Source organism: Neomonachus schauinslandi, chromosome X, assembly GCF_002201575.2.
Source record: "Neomonachus schauinslandi chromosome X, ASM220157v2, whole genome shotgun sequence".
NCBI classification, from domain to species: domain Eukaryota; kingdom Metazoa; phylum Chordata; class Mammalia; order Carnivora; family Phocidae; genus Neomonachus; species Neomonachus schauinslandi.
The window spans coordinates 67,173,912-67,199,142 of NC_058419.1; the positions used below are offsets into that span (position 1 = coordinate 67,173,912).

The window sequence follows — 25,231 nt, forward strand, 5'->3', positions numbered from 1 at the left end:
TTCAGGTTGTCTTCAGATAGGCAGTCTACTGCAACCTCTTCTCTCCTTTCCTTCTTACTTTTCTTTCAAGGGATGTTTTATACATAAAGAATTCAACTTAAATGTTTAGAGAAGCATGTTATGCAATTGGAGCTGCCCTATCAGTCTTGGGGTAAGTCAGTCCACTTTTATGGTCCCACCAAAGACTGAAGACTGTGAGCTTTGGAGTAACTCAGTGCTAGGTTTGAATCCTGATTCCCCTCCAGCTAGCTAGGTGGGCCTGAAAGAGCTGCTTAACTTTCTCTGAGTCTGTTTCCTTACCTATTGGCGAAGATAATAATATGTATCTCATTATGACTATTATCTAAATTAAACTAATAAATGTATTTAAAGTACTTAGGATATCACTCAATGAATGTTAGTCTCCTTCCCTTCGCATACTGTGGACATAAAGAGTAACCAGCTGAACGTGTGGATGGATCAGTGTAGAATCACCCACTCCTAGAGAAAGTCCTTCTGAATATGTATCTTAGGAATGGGAAGGGTTAGCATCATATCTGAATACTAATGACAGAATTATAGGTATACATGCACAGCAAAGACATCATCTTCAACAGCTGTGTTAAGTAACATATTTAGAAAGTGTAGACTTTAATCTATGGTTTCTCCTGGGATTTCATCACCATTTGATTTTTTTTTCCTGGCTAAAAAGTATAATTGTATCTTGATTCCCCCTATCTTCCCGCAGCCCCTCCCCCACACACATATCCCAGACATCCTCCCAAGAACTAGGTTCCTTCTTAAAATCTGAATAAGAATCTGGGTAAGCATTTGAAGAACATGAGGAAAGTGGGTACCTGCGGAGCTAAGGAGCTCAGGACTTCAGAATGAAAGCTCATGACTTTTTTTTCTCCTAGAAGCTCCTATTTCCTTCATATCTGCAGGAAACAGATGATGCTAGAGATAGTACATCAAAGCTTGATTCTTCCTTGTTGCGTTGCTGAGTGAGGCAATAAGCAAGAGAGAAACTGTCATTGAGTAAAGGAAGCTAAATGGAGTAGGTAGTGGAAATAGTTTTCTCTTTCCCCTAGGAAGGGCTAGAGAGGAAAGATAACAGAGGCTTTGTCAACTTTCTGGTGGCAGAAAACCAGTGGTTCCTCTCCCCTCTGTCCTATATCTCCACCTAAAAACCCAGATGAATTCTGGATTCTACCCCTGGCTCTTTTAATATTTGACAAAATAAACTTGTCAAGATGTGGGGTAAAGGCAAGATACAGTCACCAGGATAGCCCAAGTGGAAAGGGGCTAGAAGGCAGGGAATAAAAAGTATGATTATATTAGGGTCATGTAAAACCATCCAGTGTGCAGTGATGGGGCAGCTCAGCTGCATGGCAGAGGGTAAAGTTTTTCAATTTAGCAGCCACCTCTGCTCAGCAATACTTTGAAGGCACCAAATAGATTGTAGAAACTTAACTACTCTCATTGCTTTTGGTACCACAAAATGTCTTATCAAGAGGAAAGATAAGAGAAGGACCAGACTTCCCCATTCAGGTAGTTCTCCTCTATCAAGCTGTTGAGTTACTTTGAACACTGGTTTCTTTGCACCCTGCAATGAACCATCTCAAGATCTTGGGGAATTCCACCTCCCAATTTAAAAGTATCTTGTCAAGAGTTGTTTAAATGGTATTCTGGGGTGGGGAAAGAGAAGAATATTAGAACTATCACTTTTGATGACCCACTATGAGCCAAGTGCTGTACTACTTTATATATATATACCAATTAACACTCACAGTAACACCATGAGGTAACTATTACTTTTGACATAAGGAAACTGGAGCTCAGAGTGTTTAAATGATGTCCCCACCATCACAGACCTAAGTGGCAGAGCTGGGACTAGAAGCCAGCCTACTTACTTCATTTTAATACTAATTAATTTATTTCCCCCACCCCTACTTCTACCCATCTCTGAAGGAAGATAGCACTATTTAAGTATTAGTTATTATTGTCATTATCACTGTTATTATTATATTATGTATCACTGCCTTCTGGAACTGAAGTAGGTGTAGAGAGAAAAAGGGAGAAAAAGAAATGAAACAGATATTTACTAAACTCTGTACTAGGGACTGAGTGGACATATAACAAACAGTAACAGGTAGCCATTTTTGAACTGTAGCCCTAAGGTAGGTTTATGAAATCCAGGATTCCAAACCAACCAATTCTTTTTTATTATTATTATGTTAATCACCATACATTACATCATTAGTTTTTGATGTAGTGTTCCATGATTCATTGTTTGCGTATAACACCCAGTACTCCATGCAGTACGTGCCCTCTTTAATAGGCATCACCAGGCTAACTTAGCCCCCCCTTTCCCTCTAGAACCTCTCAGTTTGTTTCTCAGAGTCCATAGTCTCTCATGGTTTGTCTTCCCCTCCGATTTCCCTCCTTCATTCTTCCCTTCCTGCTATCTTTTTTTTTTTAACATATAATGTATTATTTGTTTCAGAGGTACAGATCTCTGATTCAACAGTCTTGCACAATTCACAGCCCTCACCATAGCAATACCCTCCCCAATGTCTATCACACAGACACCCCATCCCTCCCACCCCCCACCACTCCAGCAACCCTCAGTTTGTTTCCTGAGCTTAAGAATTCCTCATATCAGTGAGGTCATATAATACATGTCTTACCAACCAATTCTAATGCTAGTCACTACCACCATCATGCTGGAGCCATTCTTTAGACCACAAAGTGCCTCTTGTCCTGTCAACACACAGGTGAGAACTGAAGATTGTGGACAGTCATGATTTATTGGGTGGCTGGGGCAAAGTAATTTGTTGTCTTGGAAACCTAGAGCAGACGTATGCCACTAAATAAGATTTATGAAATCAACATTAAGATGTATTTGTTATAAATGTGCTAAAACATAGACAATTTGATAGAGTATGCAAATGTGGGCGATCGTGGGATATTACATAACAAGACTGGGGCTGCATTGCTAGGCTAAGAGCAGTTTTTTTTTCTTTTTTTCTCTCTGCCTTTATTTCTTCATCATTTCTGAGGAAGCTGTTAGTGTTTTCATAGCATTGGCATTTGATTTTCATTTTAATTTTCAGGGTATGTTTGCACTTAATTGGAACTATGGCAGGTTCACTGCATGTAGTTTTCCTTTTGCAAACCTTGATTATAATTGAGTCTGGGCTAAAAAGGAAATAGAAGAGTACAGCAAGCAATAAAATCCAGCCAAGTGGAGTGTCATGTCACTGGGCTTTCAATCACTGGGCAGAGTCCTGGAGAAATGTGGCGGAGCCTTCCTGTAGAAATCACTTCTTTTTTCAGTTTGGGAGGGGAGGTAGTGCCAGTTAAAAGCAAGAACCCTCATTTACCTATTAGGCCAATTTACGTAACTCTTAGTGGCTTTGAAAAACTGTCATGACTGTGGCTAAGAAAAAATTATATATACGATCTTTAAGATTTTTTTTAACTACAGCATTCCTTCAGTGACCAAAGCCCCTTGTTCATGAGTGAATCTCTCTGTCCTTTATAAAAACATGCCTCAACATGGCTTGAGTCCATGGGCAGGCCATGCTCCTTGTTGCTACCTGCCCATATCCAACAAGGCCATGCTCTTTGTTGCTATGGCACTTGGTGTCATAGTGTGGGAATGTCTTCTGTTATTCTCTTTCTCACACAGATGACTGGGTAGCTTGAGTAATTTTATTAGCTTTGCTATATGTTCTTTTACATCTTTCTAAAAGCTCCTTGAATTTGTTTCAGATTTGTACAACTGATCTTCTTCTTGTTACATTGAATCATAAAGTATTAGGATCGTCTAGTCCAGCTTCTTCATCCAGTGCTTAAATTTGTTCTTTATTATTACCTGTTGCCCAGCCTTTTCTTGAATATTGCTAGTGGTAGGGAGATTGTTTTTTTCCCCTACGCCCCTCTCCCATGACCCATTTCGTCCTTGGACATCTTTGTTGATTCATATGTTGAGCTATAGTCTTCCTATCTCAAGTAACTTCCCATTGTGGTCTAACTAAACAAGTTTAGTTTCACTTTTTTTGTAATAGTTCTTCAAGTATTTGAAGACAGGAAACACATTTCTTGAATTTTCTTCCCTGAATTTAAAATCAGTTTTGGGTCCCCTTCTTCTGGACATTTTTCTCTAAATGAGTTCCAATTTGTCTATATCATCCCTATCTAAGTAGATTAGAACATATATTTGTTCTCTTTCTGCTACCTTAAAGACATCAAGTATCCCTTGTTCAATTTTTTCTTTGTATGTCTGTAGATTAATATATTTTTTTAATGTTACATTATTAGCAGTGACAGCTGATTTTAACTAAAACACATACCCTCAACGTTTCCTTCTGACTAACCCTCCTCCCTCCCCAGGAGACAAACATTCTAATTTGGCATGACATTATCTGCCCTAACAGTGCCGGTATTTGAAGTGCCTAAAAGGTCATCTTCCCTTGTTTCAGCTTTCTGGAGTAGTTGAATTAAGTTCAAACTCAGGACGTTTTTGAAATCTTAAATCTCTCTGGGGATGTTTTTCATAACATCTTCAAACTGGATAACACTGTAATAAATGAAGTATGCTGCACTGGATTAAAAGGTTATTTCCCTTGTGTGTCAAGCTAACAAAGAATGTGAAACCTCCCATTAGGCCCTGGATGTCTCTGGCTGTCAGTACAGCAATCCTGTCTCCATTAGGTTCCTAAACCTCCACTCCTCAGTGAAAACTTTAGCCAGAAAACTACCCATCAAAATGAATCCTGAGTGGCACCAGGGCGAATAAAAGGAGATACGGGAAGAATCAGAAATAAACAGAAGAAATAAGGGACTTTATAAACTAATAACCTGAGTCCAGGTAATCAGAGCTAAAGACCAATGGAAAACCATTATTTGAAATTTAAAATAAGGATGAAACCTCATATATGACCAAAGCCAAACAAAAAATGGACAATGATCAATAACAGGCAGAGTGATACCAGTAAGTTAGAATATTGAAGGAGAGCACAAGGATATATATTCTAGGGGGTTAAGATACCCTCAGTTAAAGGTCACATACTAAGAAGGTCACATACTAAGATAACAAGTACTTTTGTTTGCCTGGTTTTTTTTTTTTTTTTGAAGAAATTCTATAAAGCCAGAAACTTCTGCTAAGAGTTCTATAAAGCGTTAAGCTTTTCATAATGAAAACAAATAGATAAAATGTGGGTGCATGCCACAGAAAATTATGCACAGATAAAGGCAACAGATTAGTTATATGCATAGACTTATGAATGGGTCTTTAAAAACATGATTTATAGTAAAAATTAAAAGAATGAGATCTGTAGCATGATACCATTTACATAAATTTAAAAAAATATACACATAGAACAATACACCTTTTAAAAGAATACATACACATTCACCACATTAGAATAGCTATGTATGAAAGAATGTAGGAATAAATGGGAATAAGTGAATAATGGCAAGAAAGAAGCTTTGCTTGGATTACTGATGAATTGAGGAATATGATAACATCAATCCTGTGTGCCTGAGACCAATAAGATAAATAAAATGCTAGGCCATCCTGTACAAATAAAGACAGTGACTAGATCATTAGGAAGTAAGAATAATAGTGTTATCTAGTAGAATTTTCTTTGATAATGAAAATGTTCTGTGTCTGTGGTGTCCAATATGATAACCACTAGCTGCATGTGATTAGCACTTGAAGTATTACTGATGTGATGGAGGAACTGAAATTTTTATTTACTTATATTTAAATTTAAATAGCTATGTGTTACTAGTGGTTACTGTATAAGACAGGTTAGAGGTTGCAAGTGAGCCCAGATATTGGCACAGAAAAGGTAAATAGATGCTGTAGTTGCAGACAACACTCCTAAGAAACCCTCAAACCTACCAGTAGATGAGAAGATAGCAAAGGAACCTGAGAAAACCAAGGTCACTAGGAAAGAACAACACTCCATCCTTGCCTTCTGTAGGACTTGTTTTTCCCATCAGTAGTTGAACCTCCAGAAGCCTGGGAAGTTCTTCCCTACTGTGGACTTGGCTGTTGGATTGGGAAGAGTCCTACTGCTGCTGTTTAGCTAATGTGAGCTTTGGAATTACACATGCAATGGGTGTTTCCTAAATAGACTTTAATGAGCACAGGGCCCCAGAATGCCATCTGTATTGCTTTGGGCATGAGCCAGGTTGGCGTGAGCTGGGTGTTAGAGAAAATACCCCAGGGGGGCTATTTCAGAGACTCTAGTACTATGAAAGTTTTTTTGCTGAATTGGCTATGGGTGACAGTAATAGATTGCTAGGGGCAGAACAGAGAGATAATAGTGATAGATGATTCCTAAGTTATTGGAGAACTCTAACTAGAATGACATCTTACCTATTCTTAGGCCCAACCTCTCTTCTTTTCTGATGTCTCCCCACCTTATACCCCTATCCTTTCCCTTGTTTTTGGATAGTCATTCCTGGTCCCATGTAGAAAATTAAGGGAGTATACGAAAAATTCTTCTGATGGGAGGGGGGTGCATGACCTTGTAAATATATGGCATTAGGTTCCTGAATGATTTTGTGGAGTTGTTGAATTTTCCTTTCTTGTGTTGAATAAGACTTCTATAGTAGTCAAAATTATGTATTTTTATAAACAAATTCATTTTAAAGTATCTCTCTTTACATATAAGTAGCTACACAAAGAGATAAGTAAGGAGTCCACTTACTTGTGGAGAATGTCTAGGCCCGCTGACCTTTGGTAATGACAAATCTTCTGGTTGTAAAAAGGTCCAAGCATCTACCAGCCTATCAGTTTGACAGTAACTGCCAAACTCGACTACAAACATGTCTGCAAAAGGAGTATGATGAAGGTGGGGTGAGATCTGAAACAGTAGTCTTACCACTTGTTAGGGGTTGCTTAGCAGCTATGTATTTAATAGGAACAAGCCCAGACTTGAGTGGGAAGTTGCACTTGTCTTCATGGAATGATCAAAGATGGATTCATTTTTACTAAGCCTTAGGCATATGGACTAGAGGGATTTTTTTTCTTTGACAAAAGAAATCCCAGTAGCACCAATATCTGGAAGACCTATCCTGGAGGTTGACAAAGCTAAGAGAATAATTTGAAAGTAAAATCAAAATACAGAAATAAATATTTGAACCAATCTAAGACTTATGACCCTGAGAGATACCTGCTATGCCAAGTATACTTTTACCTCTCCTAAACTCTAAGTGCCTTGGCTGTAGAGCTTGTGTTTCTCATTTTGGTTTTCCTCATGGCGTAGTCTAACATATAAAACAGGTATTTAATAACTGCAGAAGGAGTTAACATATGTTCACACTCTTGTGACAGTTCCAGCCTTCCAACCAGCTGTTTATACTGATCTCCATATAGCCAGGAGGGTAAGGAAGTAGGGTACTCAACTAAGCCCCAGATCCTCAGATTTTCATCAGTGTTGAACTTTGTTGTTCTTCACTGCTTACAATAGAGGACAGGTGCACCTCTTCAAGTACACATGTTGAGAAAGCATTGGAACTATTTCTGAAATTAGAAAAGAAGGCCAGGAATTTTATGAATGATGAAACTGAGGCCCCCCATTATCTGTAACAGCTAGCTCAGCATCTCATGGGAAGATTCTAGTAGGACCAAGATTGATTCAAAATTCCTGGGCCAGGCTAACAGTATCACTGATTTGTATTTGTTTATGTGTTGTTTTCTTTTCTTTTTTTAAGATTTTATTTATTTGACAGAGAGAGACACAGAGAGAGAGGGAACACAAGCAGGGGGAGTGGGAGTGGGAGAAGCAGGCTTCCCGCTGAGCAGGGAGCCGGATGTGGGGCTTGATCCCAGGACCTTGGGATCATGACCTGAGCCGAAGGCAGCTGCTTAACTGACTGAGCCACCCAGGCACCCCTTATGTGTTGTTTTCAATTTACTTGATAGATGATTCTTGTCTACTTACCTAAGAAGAGCTGATATATCAGAAAATGAGTAAATATATCTAATTCTGTAGGGATTCAAAATAAACATATTAATTAATTTGATGTTTATTTCTTTATATTCTTATTTTCTGCTTTGGGGGTAATAATAAGAGATTAAGTACAAAACTATAGAAGAAAACTACTATGATCACTTGGGACTTTTTCAAAAATTTTATTTGTCATGGTATCCCTGGTCCCTCAACCCCCCATTCAAAATTTTGAGTGGTGGTGTAACTAGGCATTATTGAATAGTTAAATTTATTTAGTATTTTCAGATCAAATGAATTCCCAGCTTCTCTTGTCTTCCAACTGGTCCAGTATGCACCATCCTGCTTCCACAATAGAAGAAGGCACTATGATTTTTGAGTGTACATGAAGATTATGTGAGTGTGTGAATGGGAGAAAGATGGTGTTTGGACTGGTACACCTCAGGGTGACAACACAGAGCTCTAGAATCCAGAGCCTAGAAGAGCAGTGCCTCCTTCCCAGGTGGATTTGGAGTTTGGCCTTCCAGCCACTCCCTTTCACACCCCCTTGAGACAAGCAAGGACATTTCTCTTATCTGTGACAGCATTTTCTCCAATAAAGACAAACAAAAAGTTAGTAGTGCTCTAATTAGTGGTTATTTTTATTTATAGATTCTGTTTTTTCTGATGTGTAACATGGTGCCATGGGGGATATTTCCAAGGATGTGTATGTGTTACTAACTCACTGTGTGACATTGGGCAAGTAGTTTCCCATTTCTGGGACTTGGAGTTTGGGATTGGACTATCTTCTAAGATCCTTCTAACCCTGTGATTCAGTAATTATCTTTCCTTTTTTTATTATGTTCAGTTAGCCAACGTATAGTACATCATTAGTTTTTGATATAGTGTTCAATGATTCATTAGTTGCCTATAACACCCAGTGCCCTCCTTAATACCCATCACCCGGTTACCCCATCCCCCACCCCCTCCCTTCTGTAACCCTCAGTTTGTTTCCCAAAGTCCAAAGTCTCTCATGGTTTATCTCCCCCTCTGATTTCTTCCCATTCAGTTTTCTCTCCCTTCCCCTGTGATTCTCGGCACTATTCCTTATGTTCCACCTATGAATGAAACCATATGATAATTGTCTTTCTCTGCTTGACTTATTTCACTTAGCATAATCCCCTCCAGTCCTACCCATGTCGATGCAAATGGTGGGTATTCATCCTTTCTGATGACTGAATAATATTCTATTGTATATATGAACCTCAGTGATTATATTTCTGAAAAGAGTTTAATAGAATTTTTAAAATTAAATTAACAGTGTAAGAGGGTTCCCCTTTCTCCACAACCTCTCCAACATTTGTTGTTTCCTGCCTTGTTAATTTTTGCCATTCTAACTGGTGTAAGGTGGTATCTCAATGTGATTTTGATTTGAATTTCCCTGATGGCTAATGATGTTGAACATTTTTTCATGTGTCTGTTAGCCATTCGTATGTCTTCTTTGGAGAAGTGTCTGTTCATGTCTTCTGCCCATTTTTGACTTGATTATTTGTTTCTTGGGGTGGAGTTTGAGAAGTTCTTTATAGATCTTGGGTACCAGCCCTTTATCTGTAGTGTCATTTGCAAATATCTTCTCCCATTCCATAGGTTGACTTCTAGTTTTGTTGACTGTTTCCTTTGCGGTGCAGAAGCTTTTTATCTTGATGAAGTCCCAAAAGTTCATTTTCACTTTTGTTTCCCTTGCCTTTGGAGATGTATCTTGAAAGAAGTTGCTGTGACTGATGTTGAAGAGGTTATTGCCTATGATCTCCTCTAGGATTTTGATGGATTCCTCTCTCACATTAAGGTCTTTCATCCATTTAGAGTTTATCTTTGTGTATGGTGTAAGAGAGTGGTCCAGTTTCATTCTTCTGTATATAGCTGTCCATTTTCACAGCACCATTTATTGAAGAGACTGTCTTTTTTCCACTGGATATTTTTTCCTGCTTTGTCGAAGATTAGTTGACCATAGAGTTGAGGGTCCATATCTGGGCTCTCTATTCAGTTCCATTGATCTACGTGTCTGTTTTTGTGCCAATACCATGCTGTCTTGGTGATCACAGCTTTGTAATATAGCATGAAATCAGGCAACGTGATGCCCCCAGCTTTGTTTACACTGTTGGTGGGAATGCAAGTTGGTACAGCCACTTTGGAAGACAGTATGGAGGTTCCTCAAAAAGTTAAAAATAGAGCTACCCTATTACCCAGCAATTGCACTACTGGGTATTTACCCCAAAGATACAGATGTAGTGAAAAGGGGCACATGCACCCCAATGTTCATAACAGCAATGTCGACAATAGCCAAACTGTGGAAGGAGCTGAGATGCCCTTCAACAGACGAATAGATAAGGAAGATGTGGTCCATATATACAATGGAATATAAATCAACCATCAGAAAGGATGAATATCTATCATTTACATCGACATGGATGGAACTGGAGGGGATTATGCTAAGTGAAATAAGTCAAGCAGAGAAAGACAATTATCATATGGTTTCACTTATTTGTGGAATATAAGGAATAGCATGGAGGACATTAGGAGAAGGAAGAGAAAAATGAAAGGGGGAAATCAGAGGGGTAGAGGAACCATGAGAGACTCTGGACTTCAGGAAACAAACTGAGGGTTTTAGAGGGGAGGGGGCTAGGGGGATGGGTTAGCCCAGTGATGGGTATTAAGGAGGGCATGTACTGCATGGAGCACTGGGTGTTATACGCAAACAATGAATCATGGAATACTACATCAAAAACTAATGATGTACTGTATGGGGACTAACATAACATAATAAAATTAATTAATTAATTAAAAATGAAATAGAATAGAATAAAATTCAATTAACAGGATAGATTAGTAGTAAGAAAAGACATTAGAAACCATATGGAGAAAGTCAAAGGATAACTCAACCTACAGTTATTGCACTCAAGCATTAAATGTAACTCAATGCTGCCTGTCAGTGAAGGCACTCGGTGATTAGGACACAGTCTTTGTATAAACCCATTCTAACAGAGTGCCAGGTTACAGCGGCATGCTCCTTCTAAGGACACCATCTTGTACACACCAGTGGGTGTCCCAGGTCTCTGTGCTTACTATGCCATTATACTGCCCATTTAGGTCTGGCAGCAAGAAGAAAGAGACTCTTTTTGGAAATACCCATTCCTTACCTGACAGTGATTGGACTTATTATCTACCACTTGTTCTTTGAACTTGAGAGAGAAAGTAAGCAGGAGAAGACCTAAAAATAAAATTAACTTGCAAAGGCAAAGGGACTCAGATGTGCCCATCAAGTGGAGCTACCTATGGTCTAAAAGTTTAGAAATTAAGACTAGTAGGGAGGTTGGCTATTCTTGACTTGAGTGCATGAGTACTTCTGTTTGTTTCCTTCTAGCCCTACTTCAAGTCTTATTGAATATTAGGTTTTATGGCATTGGCATAGAGCTTTAACATAGACAATGCATTTTCACATACTTTCTCAATGATTTATGGTCTTATGCACTTGCTCTTTTTGGAAATCTCTTTGGAGTGATGTCATGAAGGATGGTGTAGCTAAGTACAATAGGTGAATGGAGGAAAGGAAAGTGGGGGAAGGGACACCCAAATGTTGAACCTCTAATCTAGGACAAAAATGCAGTCACTATAGCTGTTGCCCAGGAGCCTGACAGCGAAGAAGCCCTCCCCACAGATTGGTGGTTGCTAAAAATGAAGGCATGTGGAATATACAGAGCCCTGTCACCAACAGCAGCACCCTATTTCCTACCTCTGATAGGATTGGGGTAGGAATGTACAAAAATCAGAGGAATACAGGAAGGGACATGAGATGGAAGACAGTAAAGAGTTCCCTCAAGTATACATCATAGGCTCATCTCAGAATCATATAAAACTTAAATCAGGACTCTTCCTATATGTGAATTTTTTCTTGCACATGTAATTTTAATCTTAAAAAAATAAAATTAAATAAATTATAATTTTTAAAAAGCTAGATGAGCCCTTAGGTATAATCTAATTCAATTCCCTTATTGTATAGCTAATAATATTTAGGACCAGAGAAGGGAAGGAGCTTGTCTGAGGACAGCCAACTATTAAGTGGTTGTACTCCGTCCATTAGACAATATCCTCTCTTCTATAAGAGTTTTTTTGTTTATAGCTTTTGAGTTTTGGAATCTTTATAATGAGAAATGAAATAGATTTATATTGTACTTTTGAGACATACAGAATTCTTTAACTGTGATCATCTCTTTTTCATGCCTCTCTCACCCTTGATATTTTTAAACTTACATGGCTCCTCATTTAAGCATGTTTTCTGTACTTAAAAGCATCATACCTCCATATTCCTAACCTAGTATCTTGAAGTCCTGGCAAGTTTAGAAAATGGAATTAGCTAAGCAGCATTATGGATAAAAATGTGCTCTCTGAACTATTGCTGATTCTGCCATCCATCATACTGACTAAAATTGAACTGGGAAGAGTCAGACTAGACAGAGCTTGGCTAGGCTAGCCTGGAAATATTCTCTGGACCTGTTCGCTACAGCAGTCCCATCTCCTTGTTCCATTTCAGTTCCTAACTAAACTTGTAGATTCCCCATCCATAACAACTTGCTGGTCAGTTGCCTCCTTTCCAGTATGACAGCTAAGACCCTTGCCAGCTTCATTATCCATGTTGGACCTGATGATTGGACTTATTACTTACTTTTTTTATTCTCATGAAGATCTTGGCACCTGTATTTCTATTTAAATTTTAGCAATTATTAAATTTAGCAATTATTAAGTTATTTATTATTTTCCAAACACACCTCTTTATTAATCTTTATTAATAAATAAATTTATTAAATTTAGCAATTATTAAATTATTAAATTATTTTCCAAACACACCTCTACAGCTCTACTCAAATCTAACATCCTTCCATTCTTGTTTCCTCCTCCCTAATTCTAATCTTCCTGACTTCTTACACCTGAACATTATCTCCTAACCTATTTCCCTACCTCTCTGATTCTCCCACTCTCACTAGTCTTAATGTCCTACTCAAAACTATTCAGTGACTTCCTGAATTAAGATTTAGGTGGCCTCCACAGTATAGCTCTTTTCAGTCATATCTTCTTGTGTATACCTAATATTTTAGTCAAATTCTTACTATTCACCAAATTCTTCCCCATCTTTTCCTATGATTCAACATAATTGTCTAATCAACTTTTACAGAGTACAAGCCATGTGCTAAGCACTACGTGTGAGCTACACTCTGTTGAGGTGAAGGGAGCTTAGTCTATTGAGGCAATCAGATATAAAGAGGTCATGTTTATATAAGGTGATCAAGACAAAGATCAATGTTCTTTGGGAATGCAGAGAAGATACTAATTTTGTTTGGGTGGGGAGAATCAAGGAAGGTATCAAGAAAAAAAATTGAGTAAGGAATAGAAGAGGGAGGTGAAAGGGAGGCTGAAAGGAGAATGAATGGAAGGAATAGGGGAAGGGAAGAAGGTGGAGGGAGGGTGGGAGGAGAGAGAATATGAAGTGCAAGATACTTGGAAGCAAAAAACGATCTAGCATATTAAGGGGGCAGAGATGGCTAGAATATTTGGAAGTATAGGGAGAGGTAAAAAGAATGAAAGGAGAACATAACTTGAGAAGTTGAGGATTGATTGAGAGGGGTGTTATATACAAGTCAAAACAGAAATATTTAAGGCAAGGTGTCAGACCTATTAATTCTGCAGCAGTTGTTTAAAAGATAGAGTGGGGAGAGACTCATGGCATCTCATGAAGTTCCTTCAGTCTGGGATGCCTTTCTTCTATACTTCCCCATCCTTACCTCCTGAAAGACCATCCATGAAGGTCCATCTCAAATGCTGCTGCTACTGGTAAAGCTTTTCCCTGATCCCCCTCCTCTCTAGAAGTGGAATAGTTCTCTCCATTTGGAACTCCCATAGAAAAGTTTTGCTTCTCTTTCAGTGTATTATACATTTATTAGAATTTGTTTATGGCTTGTTTCCCCCAGTAGACTCTGAGAGCCTTGAGAACATGGATCTAGTTTCATTCACCTGTCTTTTCCACTGCAGTGCCTGGTACACTACCATTACCACAGGTGGTACCTAGTCAATTTGTTGAATTGATTTAAACTGGTATCCTGAAGATCAGCACTACTCAAACCCCAAAGGTTATGTTGTCTCAGGTCCATAGGCAGAAACATGATTTACTTTCTTGCCTTGCTTTTCTTTCTTTTTTTTTTTTTTAAGGTCAAGGACAGCACAAATGCTAAGGCAGGTCACTTAGACTCTGAGACCTGAGGCTTAAATACCTTTGGGGAAGAACATAGCAGCTGACTGGGATAGGATATATGAGTCCCCTTTCGGGTCCAACTGAGGGGAAGGGCAGGTAGGCAGGGTTGCTTTTCCAGTTTAATTGAACATTTCCTTGCTTCAAAATACCTGTCTCCATGCTAATGTTATTTCAATGCCATTACATGCATGATTTACCATGATCAGCAAAGCAATTTGTTGTACATAATTCCAAAAGTGCTCATCAATTTTAGCTCAAAATAGATTTTTAAAACCTCACAAAATTTGTTGTCCCAAAGTGCTAATCAGTGGGGAAAAGCTAAAGCAAGTCAAGAACTGTTTGTATTACTATGATACAAAATTATAACCCCTCTCCCAAATCATTTTTATTAGCAACCAAGATATAAATAAATAAAAATATGAGAAAATATATGACTTTAAGTTGTCTCATAGCTGAGCTTTGAAAAGATATAGGAAGGGACCAGGGTTTAGCCTTCTAATTCTGCAGAACAAAGGCCCAAATAATTTATAATCATTAAGTTTAATATCTATACTTAGTTTTCCCTTTTAAAGAAAATGTGAACCTAATAGAGCCAATCCTAAAAGATAATTATAAGTACAAAATGAGATAACATCTGTAACTATATCCAGCCTAGCACCTGGTGGGTATTCATTCATTCTTTTACTCTCCCCTTTCCAACTCATTAAGCTCCCATCACCCTCTCCACCTCTTCTTTATTTCTTGCCAAATTGTATTTCTTCTATTCCAAACCCTTTACGATTCCCTTTAACTTAGAACCATAAATCCTGGGTACTTGATCAGATTTTCTATTAGAGGAAAATTTTGTTCTTAGAAAAATAATATCCCAGAGTAAAGTTACAATGGCACTAATATGTCCCCTGACATAGTGTTCTTGTCCTGTGTGACAAGAACACTGGATAATTGGATACTTAAGTATATTGCTCCTACATATATTTTCTGGTATATTAATTTTTACTAATAATTAATCCTTGTCTGAAGCAGCTGCTCCTTATTACCTGAAAGAGGGTGAAAGTATAGATCAATAACATGTGGAAACTTATATTTCTAGATCTTTGTTTTGGCCAGGGGTTGGAAGTGGTAAGAATTATAGAGAAAGCATTTTGTGTTTTAAGAAAAAAATACTTAGTCTCTTGGTCAGGAGACTTGAGTTTCTTTCATAGATTGCTATTATGTTATTTTGTGACGTTATTTTGTTTTTTATTTTTCTGTGTCTTGGTCTTCCTGGTGATGAAAATAGACTTCCTTGTAACTAGACTTAGGCATAAGGCACAATAAGGCACTAAATTGTTGAAATCTACAAATAATTTGACCTTTATCAAGTCCCTGCCAAGATGGAGTTAGTGAAGGGGGGTGTTAAGAGTAAAATGATATCTGAAGTTCAATTGAGTTTGTTTTTGTTTTGTTTTGTTTTAGAGGGAGAGAAAGCACGCATGAGCAGAGTGGCACAAAGGGAGAAGGGGAGAGAGAGAAACTTAAGCAAGTTCCAAGCCCAGCATGGAACTGGATGCGGGGCTTGATCTCATGACCCTGAGATCATGACCTGAACTGAAATCAAGAGTTAGACACTTAACAGACTGAGCCACCCAGGCACCCTCCAACTGAGTTTCTTAAAAAGAAAGTTGCACAGAGGAATCCATGATAGTAGTATGATTCCATCTGACCCATATGATTCATTCTGCAGCAGAAGCTCAGTCATCTGATCTGTTTATTCAGTTCCACCACAAATGAGCCCTTCTTGCCAAGGGATGGAGACTTTGAAATTGCTAGTCACTCCTCTCCACTTTTTAGAAATCTTCAGCCCTTCTTTTTGTGTAAATACAAGTAAGCATATCTTTCTCTTTTCCCTGGCACCTGTGGTTTATTGGCTACTCTCAAATCAGGTCTTGTATAAAATGAGAAGAAAGTTTGGCAATTCTGATATATAAATGTTCAGGGAAACTCAGGACAATCTGACATTTTTAAAACTGAGTGGTTGCCTAATACAGACTTCTTATTTTACAGATAAAGAAACAGGTAAAATATCATAGAGATTGAATCATGTAAAATTCTGCTTACTGCTTTTTGTTCCATCAAAGCTGTACCTACTTTTTATGGTTTATTCATGTGGTAGGATAAGTGAGTATACATTTGAGATTTTTGTAATAGCTGATTGGCCATCAGCAGTCTGTGCTTTTTAAAAAAATATTTATTTATTTATTTATTTATTTATTTATTTATTTATTTGAGGGAGGGAGAGAGAGGTGGAGGGAGAGGGAGAGAGATAATACTCAAGCAAATTCCCTGCTGAACACAGAGGCCAACCTGGGGCTTGATCCCAGGACCCTAAGATCATGACCTGAGCCAAAATCAAGAGTTGAACACTTAACTAATGGAACCACCCAGGCACCCTGAAGTCTGTGTTTTTAATAAAGGGATGGATACTTGGCTGAGAAGAAGGTCTAGGAAAAAGGAGGGTTGTAATAAATAAGGATTTATATGTCTACCACATGTTGTGATGGCATGTGGTAGACAACTCCATCTCAGGTGGCCGTGTTTTCTATTGTTTTGCATATACCTACCACCCAGGTAGGTGGGCAGGAGATAAGGGGCTATAGATATGTATTCTATGCCCTAAAATACCAGATGATGTAGGGACCTTTTCAGAAATTTCAGATTTTCTTTGTAGCAACATTTTAAAATCCTGCTGGGCTGGGAGGAATATTTGTCAATAACAGAGTTAAGGTCATGAAAGTTGAGAAACCAGGAAAGGAATTCTCTGCCTCTTTCCATCCTTAGAAGTCAAATTTTAAGGCACAGAGAGAGAAAAGCTGAGTGTGACGTACATATGTGTGTGTGTGTATGAATTGACTTGTTTTTGAAGAGCTTTAGATCAAAGCTCTAAAGCTTTGTGGAAAGCTTTGGAAGTGGTAAGAATTATAGAGAAAGCATTATGGAAGTGGAAGTGGAAATGAGGCAAACAGAAATAAAGCCAATCACTACACACATACATTCCTTATCTCAAGTCACTCTGGACTTCACTTTACATCCTTTCTAACTGGATGGCCATGATTAGGTTAAATATATTCCTATCTGGAAGAAGGTGTAAGTTTGCCTGCTTCTTCAGATTTCCATTATGAATAATATGGTAGCCTAGAGGGGATAGAAGTATCTAGGATGTATGAATGAAGTATAAGTTTAAAATTGAAGTAAGATAAAAAACAGAGAGGGAGGCAAACCATAAGAGACTGTGTAGTTAAGAGAACTGAGGGTTGATGGAGGGAGGTGGGTGGAGAATGGGCTAAATGGGTGATGGGTATTAAAGAGGGCACTTGTTGGGATGAGCACTGGGCATTATATGTAAGTGATGAAACACTAAATTCTACTCCTGAAACCAATACTACGCTATATGTTAACTAACTTGAATTTAAATAAAATTTTAAAAACTGATTTATATAGTGGGTATAAACTATGAAACAGAAGACAATAGTAACAAAGAAGCCAGTCTGGAAACGCAAATTCCAGTGAGCCTTTTAAGACCTATCTAACTGAAATAACCTTAAAACAGAGAAAAAATACATTTAATGACTAACATTATATATTTGAAATGTACAGGTTGGACAGCATTTGGACTTGGAATGAAACAATAAGAGGTTACATTCATGGATAACCAACAAGATAAGGCTGTTGTTGCCTCAGCCAATGGAGAAAACACTCTGATTAATGGGGTCAAAGAAAATGGTAAGAATTTAATTATAGTATATACTATCTCTCCTAGTAGTCCTTTGTTATTACTGTAGATTTTTAGTGTCCATAAAATGGACACTTGGAGTAGGTTAAGTCTAGGGTGCTTCTGAGATTGATATTAATCCTAAATTTTGTTCCACCAAATTTCTAACTGGGCTAGAAGGGTTTCTAAGAGCTAGCTAATCCAAACACTTTGCTTTTGCAAACCATCTCTGTCAGATGAATACTTAAGTTCCTCAAAATTCATAGTGAATTAGAAATATGCTCTGATGTGTGGCTTGGAATGTACAGGTGCAGAGGAGCTTCCAGAACAGAGGTCTGAATGACAAGACTAAGTTTTATAGCTTAAAACCATAACTATCGCACCTGAGCATTTTCCCACCCTGAAAGCCTTGACTTTCAAATTGATCAAGCAGTCCAATTATTTCCTTATTTCTGAGGAAAGCTCTGTCTGTGTCTAAAGAAAAAGCTTAATCTAAAGAAGTACTATTTTTCACTTGCGTGAATGTTCAATATAAAATCAGTGTTATTCTTTAACTTCATATTTTCCAGTTCTAAAACCAAAGAAGTTGAGCCTTAGCTTATATAAGATCAAGTACCACAAACTGATCAAGGGAAAGAGAGTTAATGAGTGTGGTCTAAGACCTTTAGCTTTATTTCTGTCATTTCCTTCCCTTTTCTCCAGATTCAGAGGACCAGGATGTGGCAATAAAGTCATTGGCAGCTCTAGAAGCTGCTGCACCAATCCAGCCTATACCGGTGGTTCAAAAAGAGACCCTGATGTATCCCAGGGGTCTCCTGCCTCTGCCTTCTAAGAAGCCTTGTATGCAGAGCCCTCCATCTCCTTTGGGGCTAATTGAAGCACCTGAGCATGCTGCTAATAGTGCTTCTGTGAATGCCATCTCCCTTACATCTGGTGTTGCAAAAAGCCTGCATACATGGTCACTGCCCAATGAGTGTGAGAAAGCTCCATTCGCCATAATGGAGCCTGCAGGCATGTCAGCTCTGAATGGGGACTGCCTCATGCAGCCAAGCCGGACTTGTTTGGGCTGCTTCATGGAATCCAAGGATGCAGTAGATCCTGAGCCAGGGATCAGTCTGAAAGTTGGTGATCTAAATAAGGATTATGAAACCTGTGCAGTTTCTGATATAGGGATTCAGTGTATTAATGCTGGAGAAAACATGAAATACGGAGAGCAGTTGCTCTCAGACCAGCTCCTAGGTTTTCCTCTGCACAAATCAAGGGCGGGAGAAAAACGGGAAGCTGAGAAATCTGACATCGACTTGGAGGACCCAGCTCAGAAGAGTTATTATGAGGCATTACTGTTAGACAAGTGTAATACGGAAGAGGCTTTGCTGGCAAATTCCAATCAGGATTGGGGTTACTTTGAGACTTTCATTAGTGAGAGTAAGATTGAACTACTTGACCTCTGTTCCAAAAATGAGCTGTCTGTCAACTTATTCTCTGAAGAAGATGTGGATAACTACATGTTTGATGATGATGAATCAACATTGGGCAGTGATGTCTGTTCCTTGAAAATTCGATATGAGTCCTTCCAAGACAATGTTCGAGACAAGACCACCCTTCTAATGCAGGAGGATGCCCAATTCAACTTTTTCCCCAGTGTCTTTACTACCTGCCCCAAGCGGGAGTCTAAGAGTGGGGTCCTGAAGCAGAACAGCGATCTTTCCCAGTTTAAGGTCCCTGATGTGAATATCATCTGGGGGGAGGAGGATAAAAACTTGGACAAGAAGAAAGGCAAAGAAGAGGAACAGGAAGACAAGGGTGTAGAGAAAAAGGATGAAAAGGATAATGGAGAAAAATCTGCCTTAAATAAACCATGCAGTGGGACTGAAGTAGGGCAATTTAAGAATACAAAGCAGGGGCATCTTACCAATTCCTTGGAGGCATCAGGGAATTTCAGTGATGACAGTTCCTTCATTGAGGTCTCTTATGATGCCATGGGGGAGATCAAGGACTGTAGCCGCTATATGGCTCGGGACACTAATTCTGGCAGCTCCTCCTCCCAGCAGAACTATGGGCTTCGAGCCAAGAGAAAAGTCAGGTACAGTGAAGATTATCTATATGATGTTGACTCACTAGAGGGTGAAAAAGTAAATGAGAGGAAGGAATGGCTGCCAGGTGGTTCCAAAGAGGAAGATGATGATGAATGGTGTCCCAAAAAGAGAAGAAAAGTAACTCGTAAGGAGCCTCCTGTTATTATCAAATATATCATCATCAATCGCTTTAAAGGTGAGAAGAACATGCTGGTGAAGTTGGGTAGGGTAGATTCCAGTGAGACAACAGTGAATTTAAGTGAGAATCAGCTCAACAAATATGCCAAGCTGGCCCCCTTGAAGGGTTTCTGGCAGAAGAAGAAAAAACAGAGAAACAGCAACACTGACTCCAACAAGATACCCTTATGCCAAAAACAAAACTTTGAACCAGGTAGCTTTGAGGTGCCATTCCTGCCACCTGCTCGCAAACGAAAATCTAAACTTGGCAATAGGCACAGGATTCAAAGAATCCCATCTGTGGAAACTTCTTCAAGTGGTAAGCAGATTTCATTCTGCAGTGATCAGAGGCAAGGTAGTACTCGTAAAGAAGATGGAGGCCTGAAAGGTACACTGAAGTCAACACCTCTGGCTGTCCCCGGCTGTGCAAATGGATCACATTTAAATGACGTCACAGGCCCTGACTCAGTGAAAGTCAAAGCCCAGGATGCAGGATTTAAGGGGCCAGAGAGGAAAGTGCTCAACAAAATCAAATTTAAAAGTGAAGCCAGGTTAAAATCCAAGAAAATCAAAGCTGGGCAAGAAAACAAACCAATTGTTCAAATGAGCCCTCTTTTGGAAGATCAATCCTCTATGGCTAATTTAAAGAATGAAGCTATTCCTGGGACCTCAAACAGTTCTCATTTATCTGAATTTCATGAGGCAAAGGTTGCTAAGAATTCTACTTTCTTACCAACCACCTGCTCTTCTGAAATGCCTCTATCATCTGCTAATGTTGCCACCAATATACCTGTTATCCCTGGAGGGTATCTGCAGACATTGTTAGATGCTTCTGATTTGTCAAATAATACTGGTATATCATACTTCGCTCACCATTCTCCAGAGCAAAATGAAGGCAGCCTCACTCAAACAGAAAAATCTTTTGTGCCTCTCCAGCCTGCCCAGGACTGTGTGCTTTCCTCACCCTCTGAGTCTGAGCTGCAGCAGTCATCCCAAAACTTCAAAATAGAATCAAGCAACTATGGAAATGTGTGGCCCAACAAGCCTACTTCTGGTCCCCAGGAATTCATGGTTGAAGTCTCAAGGGAGATAGCTCCAACCCAATCTAACGAATTTGGAGTCTCCCAAGTAGTCCCCATGGAAAATAACCTCACAGCTACAACATACAATCGAATCTGCCTCAATAGTGGTGGCAGTAATTGCAACAAGGTCCTATATGCCTCTGTGCAAGACACCCAACTCCCATCTGATGACTCTTATCAATTATGTCACTTTAATAATGGAGAGATATGCTTTCCTTTCCAGCAGGGCCCAGCCAATATGGATGATGATCGGCTCTTTAGCTTTGATTCAATGGCCCCACTCTCTATCAACTCAAGCCATTATTGCTCCTTAAGCTTGAAATCCTGTGAAAAAGATGGTGATGATGATATTACTGATGACTTCCTGGCCCATTGCAGCCCCAAGCTGGTGATCCAGCAGAGCATTGATGAGATAACACCATTAAAGGAGTCCACTGACCTCCTGGATATCTCCAACTTCACTCCTGACAAATTCCGCCACTCATCTCTCTCAGAGATGTCCCCACCTGACACCCCCAGTCTTTCCCCTCAAATCACCAGATGTGAGAGTATCAAGACATTAGGAACACTGAAGGGGTTCCAAGAGGGTGTCCCAGGACCATTGGGCAATATGGAGAAAATCAAGTGGGACTGCAGTACCCTTTCACGGCAGGTCCAAGTGGATGATGGATTTACTTTAAATAATCATCAGTTTCAGTTCCATATGTTCAATGATGAGGATTCTGTCAGCCTGCTCCAAAAGACTCCTTGCCTATCAGCATTTAATGATCCATCTGGCCAAATGAGTACTAACAACAAAGTGTCAAAATCAAGAAAGAAAAGTTCACCCAACAAGAGTGGGGCTATGAACCAAAGCTCTTCTCAGAAAAACACCAGGAAAAAATCTGTCAAAGCCAACAACAAAGGGATTGAAAAGCCACCTGGCAAAACCTCCCGCCAGGCCCCTAAGTCAACAAAGAAAGGGAAATATATGGCTGCAATCAATGGAGAGAAAATGCAAATTGGCATTGGCCGTGGGGGAGGCCAAATCAACAGCATATCCTCTACAGGGAAGTCATTGGCTGAATGTATCCAACATGGTAGCCCTGTGACCTCCATGAAGATGCCAAATCAAAAGGGACTTTCTGGAGATTGGACTTTGGGGAAGGAAAGTAGCCCAGCCTGGAGCGACCTGAACATGGGCACCAACACCAATAACCTCCTTGATGATGACCAACGGGAATTTCAGGAGCCTTCCTATATCTTATCCAACATCGCCTCTGGTATGGCAGATGTGCAGAGATTCATGATGGCCTCCATAGAGCCCCTTTGGGAACCCATGGAGCACCATGGGGACCCCAACATATTCTACTCCCCAGAGTCTAATAGCCTAAAATTAAAAACCCTCAAAATATTGGCTGGGACACCACAGGAATCTAAGAAAAAGGTCAACAGTGGGTCCCCAGGAGCCACTAAGAATCACAGGTCCATCAAGGGTGTGAGTAAAAGCAATGGGAAAGCAGTGATAGGTGATCCTGGTCGTGCAAACATGCATGGTTATGAGGACTCTCGCTCTGCCTTCTTTGATAAAAAGTATAATAACCTGAGCACTTTAGGCAATAATGGACCAACACACAAAAAGTTATATCGTCACAAATCCAGCTCCAAGGCCCTGAGAGATGAAAAGTGTAAGGGAAAGTGTGTGGAGCGAGAACAGGTCCACAAGGATGAGGCTGGGACAGCTTCTTTTGAAAAACTGAGGTAATACTGCACTAAAATGGCTGAGATGATGTACCCTTAGCTTTCCTACTACCTGCTAAGCCCACAGTCCCTCATTTTTTCCTTCTTGAAAGCAAAAGTTTGCATGAAAGAAACTGTCCCATTCCCTTCTTTCTCAAATTAAAAAGAAAAAAGTGCATGAAAATCCCTATACTTTTAAGCCACCCAAAGATTGGGCAATTCTGTTGTGGCTTTACTAGGGATAAACTCTAACAAGGCTACTTTTTCTGCTATTCAGCATTAGTTTTTACTAATTGAGAAAATAGAACTAAAATATGCTCTTGAATGATTTTGGGAAGGGAAGGGCTTTGCAGTAAAAAACATTTTGAACAACAGAATCAAAAAGTTATATAGACAAAAGGGCAAGATCATTTAAGCAAAAAGAGCATAATTTGGAAAACAAAATCTCATCGTGTGGCAATTAGGAGTGCTTTCTAGTGCCCCCTGTATCTGTATCTCTTTCTGCATCGTACAGCATTTAGTATGATGTAAACAAATTTAGATTGTATGATCCCTTTGTGGGACATACACTAAAGCTAACTAAGGTGGCATAAATTGTTTGGTTTTTCTGCAGGGATTCCAACTACAATCTCGTAAAAGCAGAAACAGCATTTTGGGTTTTACCTGTGTTTGAAGAAGAAACTCACATTTTCCAGAAAGACATTTGATGTTTGTGTTTTATTTCTTTCAAAATATGCCTTGTGGTATGTATGTTGACATGTAAGTGCTTAAAGAAAAGAATTTTGAAGTGTGGGAATAAGTCTTTGGAAGCAAATTTTAATCTGATGTTCTATGTAAAAGACTTCAAAAGTCATACAGTTGCACAAGTAGTTTATGCACTATTTACCCAAGGAAAAAAAGGAAAACATTGTGCCAAACTACAAACAAGTGACTGTATTGTATATATTTTACTTCTATATCAACATTTGGTTGTGAGTATTTGGGGAGCTTGTCCCTGTTGATTTACTAGAAACATTCCAGTGATTCTTGCTATTAACCACCCCCACTTATGTGGATAGCACCTATAGATCACAGTGGAAAAATATGTTGTGTTACACAATTTACCAAAACTTAAAGGATACTGTTTGAAATGTGCCAAATTTCCTTACCTCATCTCACAGATTCACCCCACAGTTTAAAGCTCATTAATGGATTTTTTTAAAAAAAAAATATATATATGCATACATACATTATTTTGAAATTTTAAACTCTACTGTCCTGTGTGGAAACATAAGCAAATAAGGCACAATAAAGTTTTGTTTGTTCCATTGTCTAAAAGTTCAATTGTTGAAAAAGTCTGGAAGTCACAACAGCTAAGTCCATCAGGGACCTAATATATGCATTTACAGAACCTTTTACAAGGAAACAAAACAGCTGCTTTAAGTTTGTTTTCTAAAAGCAAAATCTGTAGCTGAAAATTATTTAAAGTGCAAAGTTATATTGCTGATACTTTATATCTCAGTTTTATATATTTTATAATAGTCTGGGATAAATTATAAAATAGCTATAAAATCAACACTAATGATAAATGAAGTACATAGATTGCTTTTATTTAAGTAGTTTCATAAATGTTTTGTCAAAATTGCACTCATATCATGGCTTTAGTGTTCTTTAAGTGTTTAATCTTGCAATGCCAATGTCATTTAAAGAAAATGTTAAGGCATCTCAGTTCAACTCCTATGAGTTACGTACACATATTAGATAAGCTGAACAATTTGTGGTAACAACTAATCAGGGCCATATATATATACACTAGTCTGAGGATGACTAGTTTTTGATGCCAAACACTAAACCTAGATTTCAATTTTTATATACATTTTTGAAATCACATTTTTATTCTGCCCTTTCCCCTTTTGTCTTTCAAGTTCACAGCTTCAACACTACTAGTGTTGCTTTTTCTTCCCCTTTATTCACCACTTGACTTCTAACATTTGATCTATTTTCCTTGCACAGTTGAAGGCCTGTGTGTCTGATGACTGATGCATTATGGCACAGATGAGATAATGGATGTAAAAGCGCTTTGTAGATCATAAAGTGCTATACAGATATAGGGGATTAATATTATTAATGTTGTTGGTTGTTGTCGTTGTTACTCTTACTATTCTTACTAACACTGTTACTAACCTATTAACTTGTGAATATATAGGCTGTGGGTGGGAGGG

The 25,231-nt window shown here is 38.8% G+C and overlaps 1 protein-coding gene across 1 annotated transcript; it reads left to right on the forward strand.

The window, feature by feature from the left end:
• Window positions 1–17,909: 17,909 nt before the first annotated feature.
• Window positions 17,910–23,737, forward strand: NEXMIF (neurite extension and migration factor). The gene is made up of 3 exons (XM_021686762.1): window positions 17,910–17,988; window positions 18,680–23,051; window positions 23,644–23,737. Exons 1-3 carry the CDS (start codon window positions 17,910–17,912, stop codon window positions 23,735–23,737), a joined length of 4,545 nt encoding a protein of 1,514 aa, XP_021542437.1.
• The last annotated feature ends 1,494 nt before the right edge of the window (window positions 23,738–25,231 follow it).

What these genes read in the sequence shown, in the direction of transcription:
- NEXMIF (XM_021686762.1), top strand. Translation starts at nt 17,910, where the DNA reads ATGGATAACCAACAAGATAAGGCTGTTGTTGCCTCAGCCAATGGAGAA. An exon ending in TAATGGGGTCAAAGAAAATG is followed by an intron (nt 17,989 to 18,679) that starts GTAAGAATTTAA and finishes CCTTTTCTCCAG; the next exon opens with ATTCAGAGGACCAGGATGTG. An exon ending in GCTTCTTTTGAAAAACTGAG is followed by an intron (nt 23,052 to 23,643) that starts GTAATACTGCAC and finishes GTTTTTCTGCAG; the next exon opens with GGATTCCAACTACAATCTCG.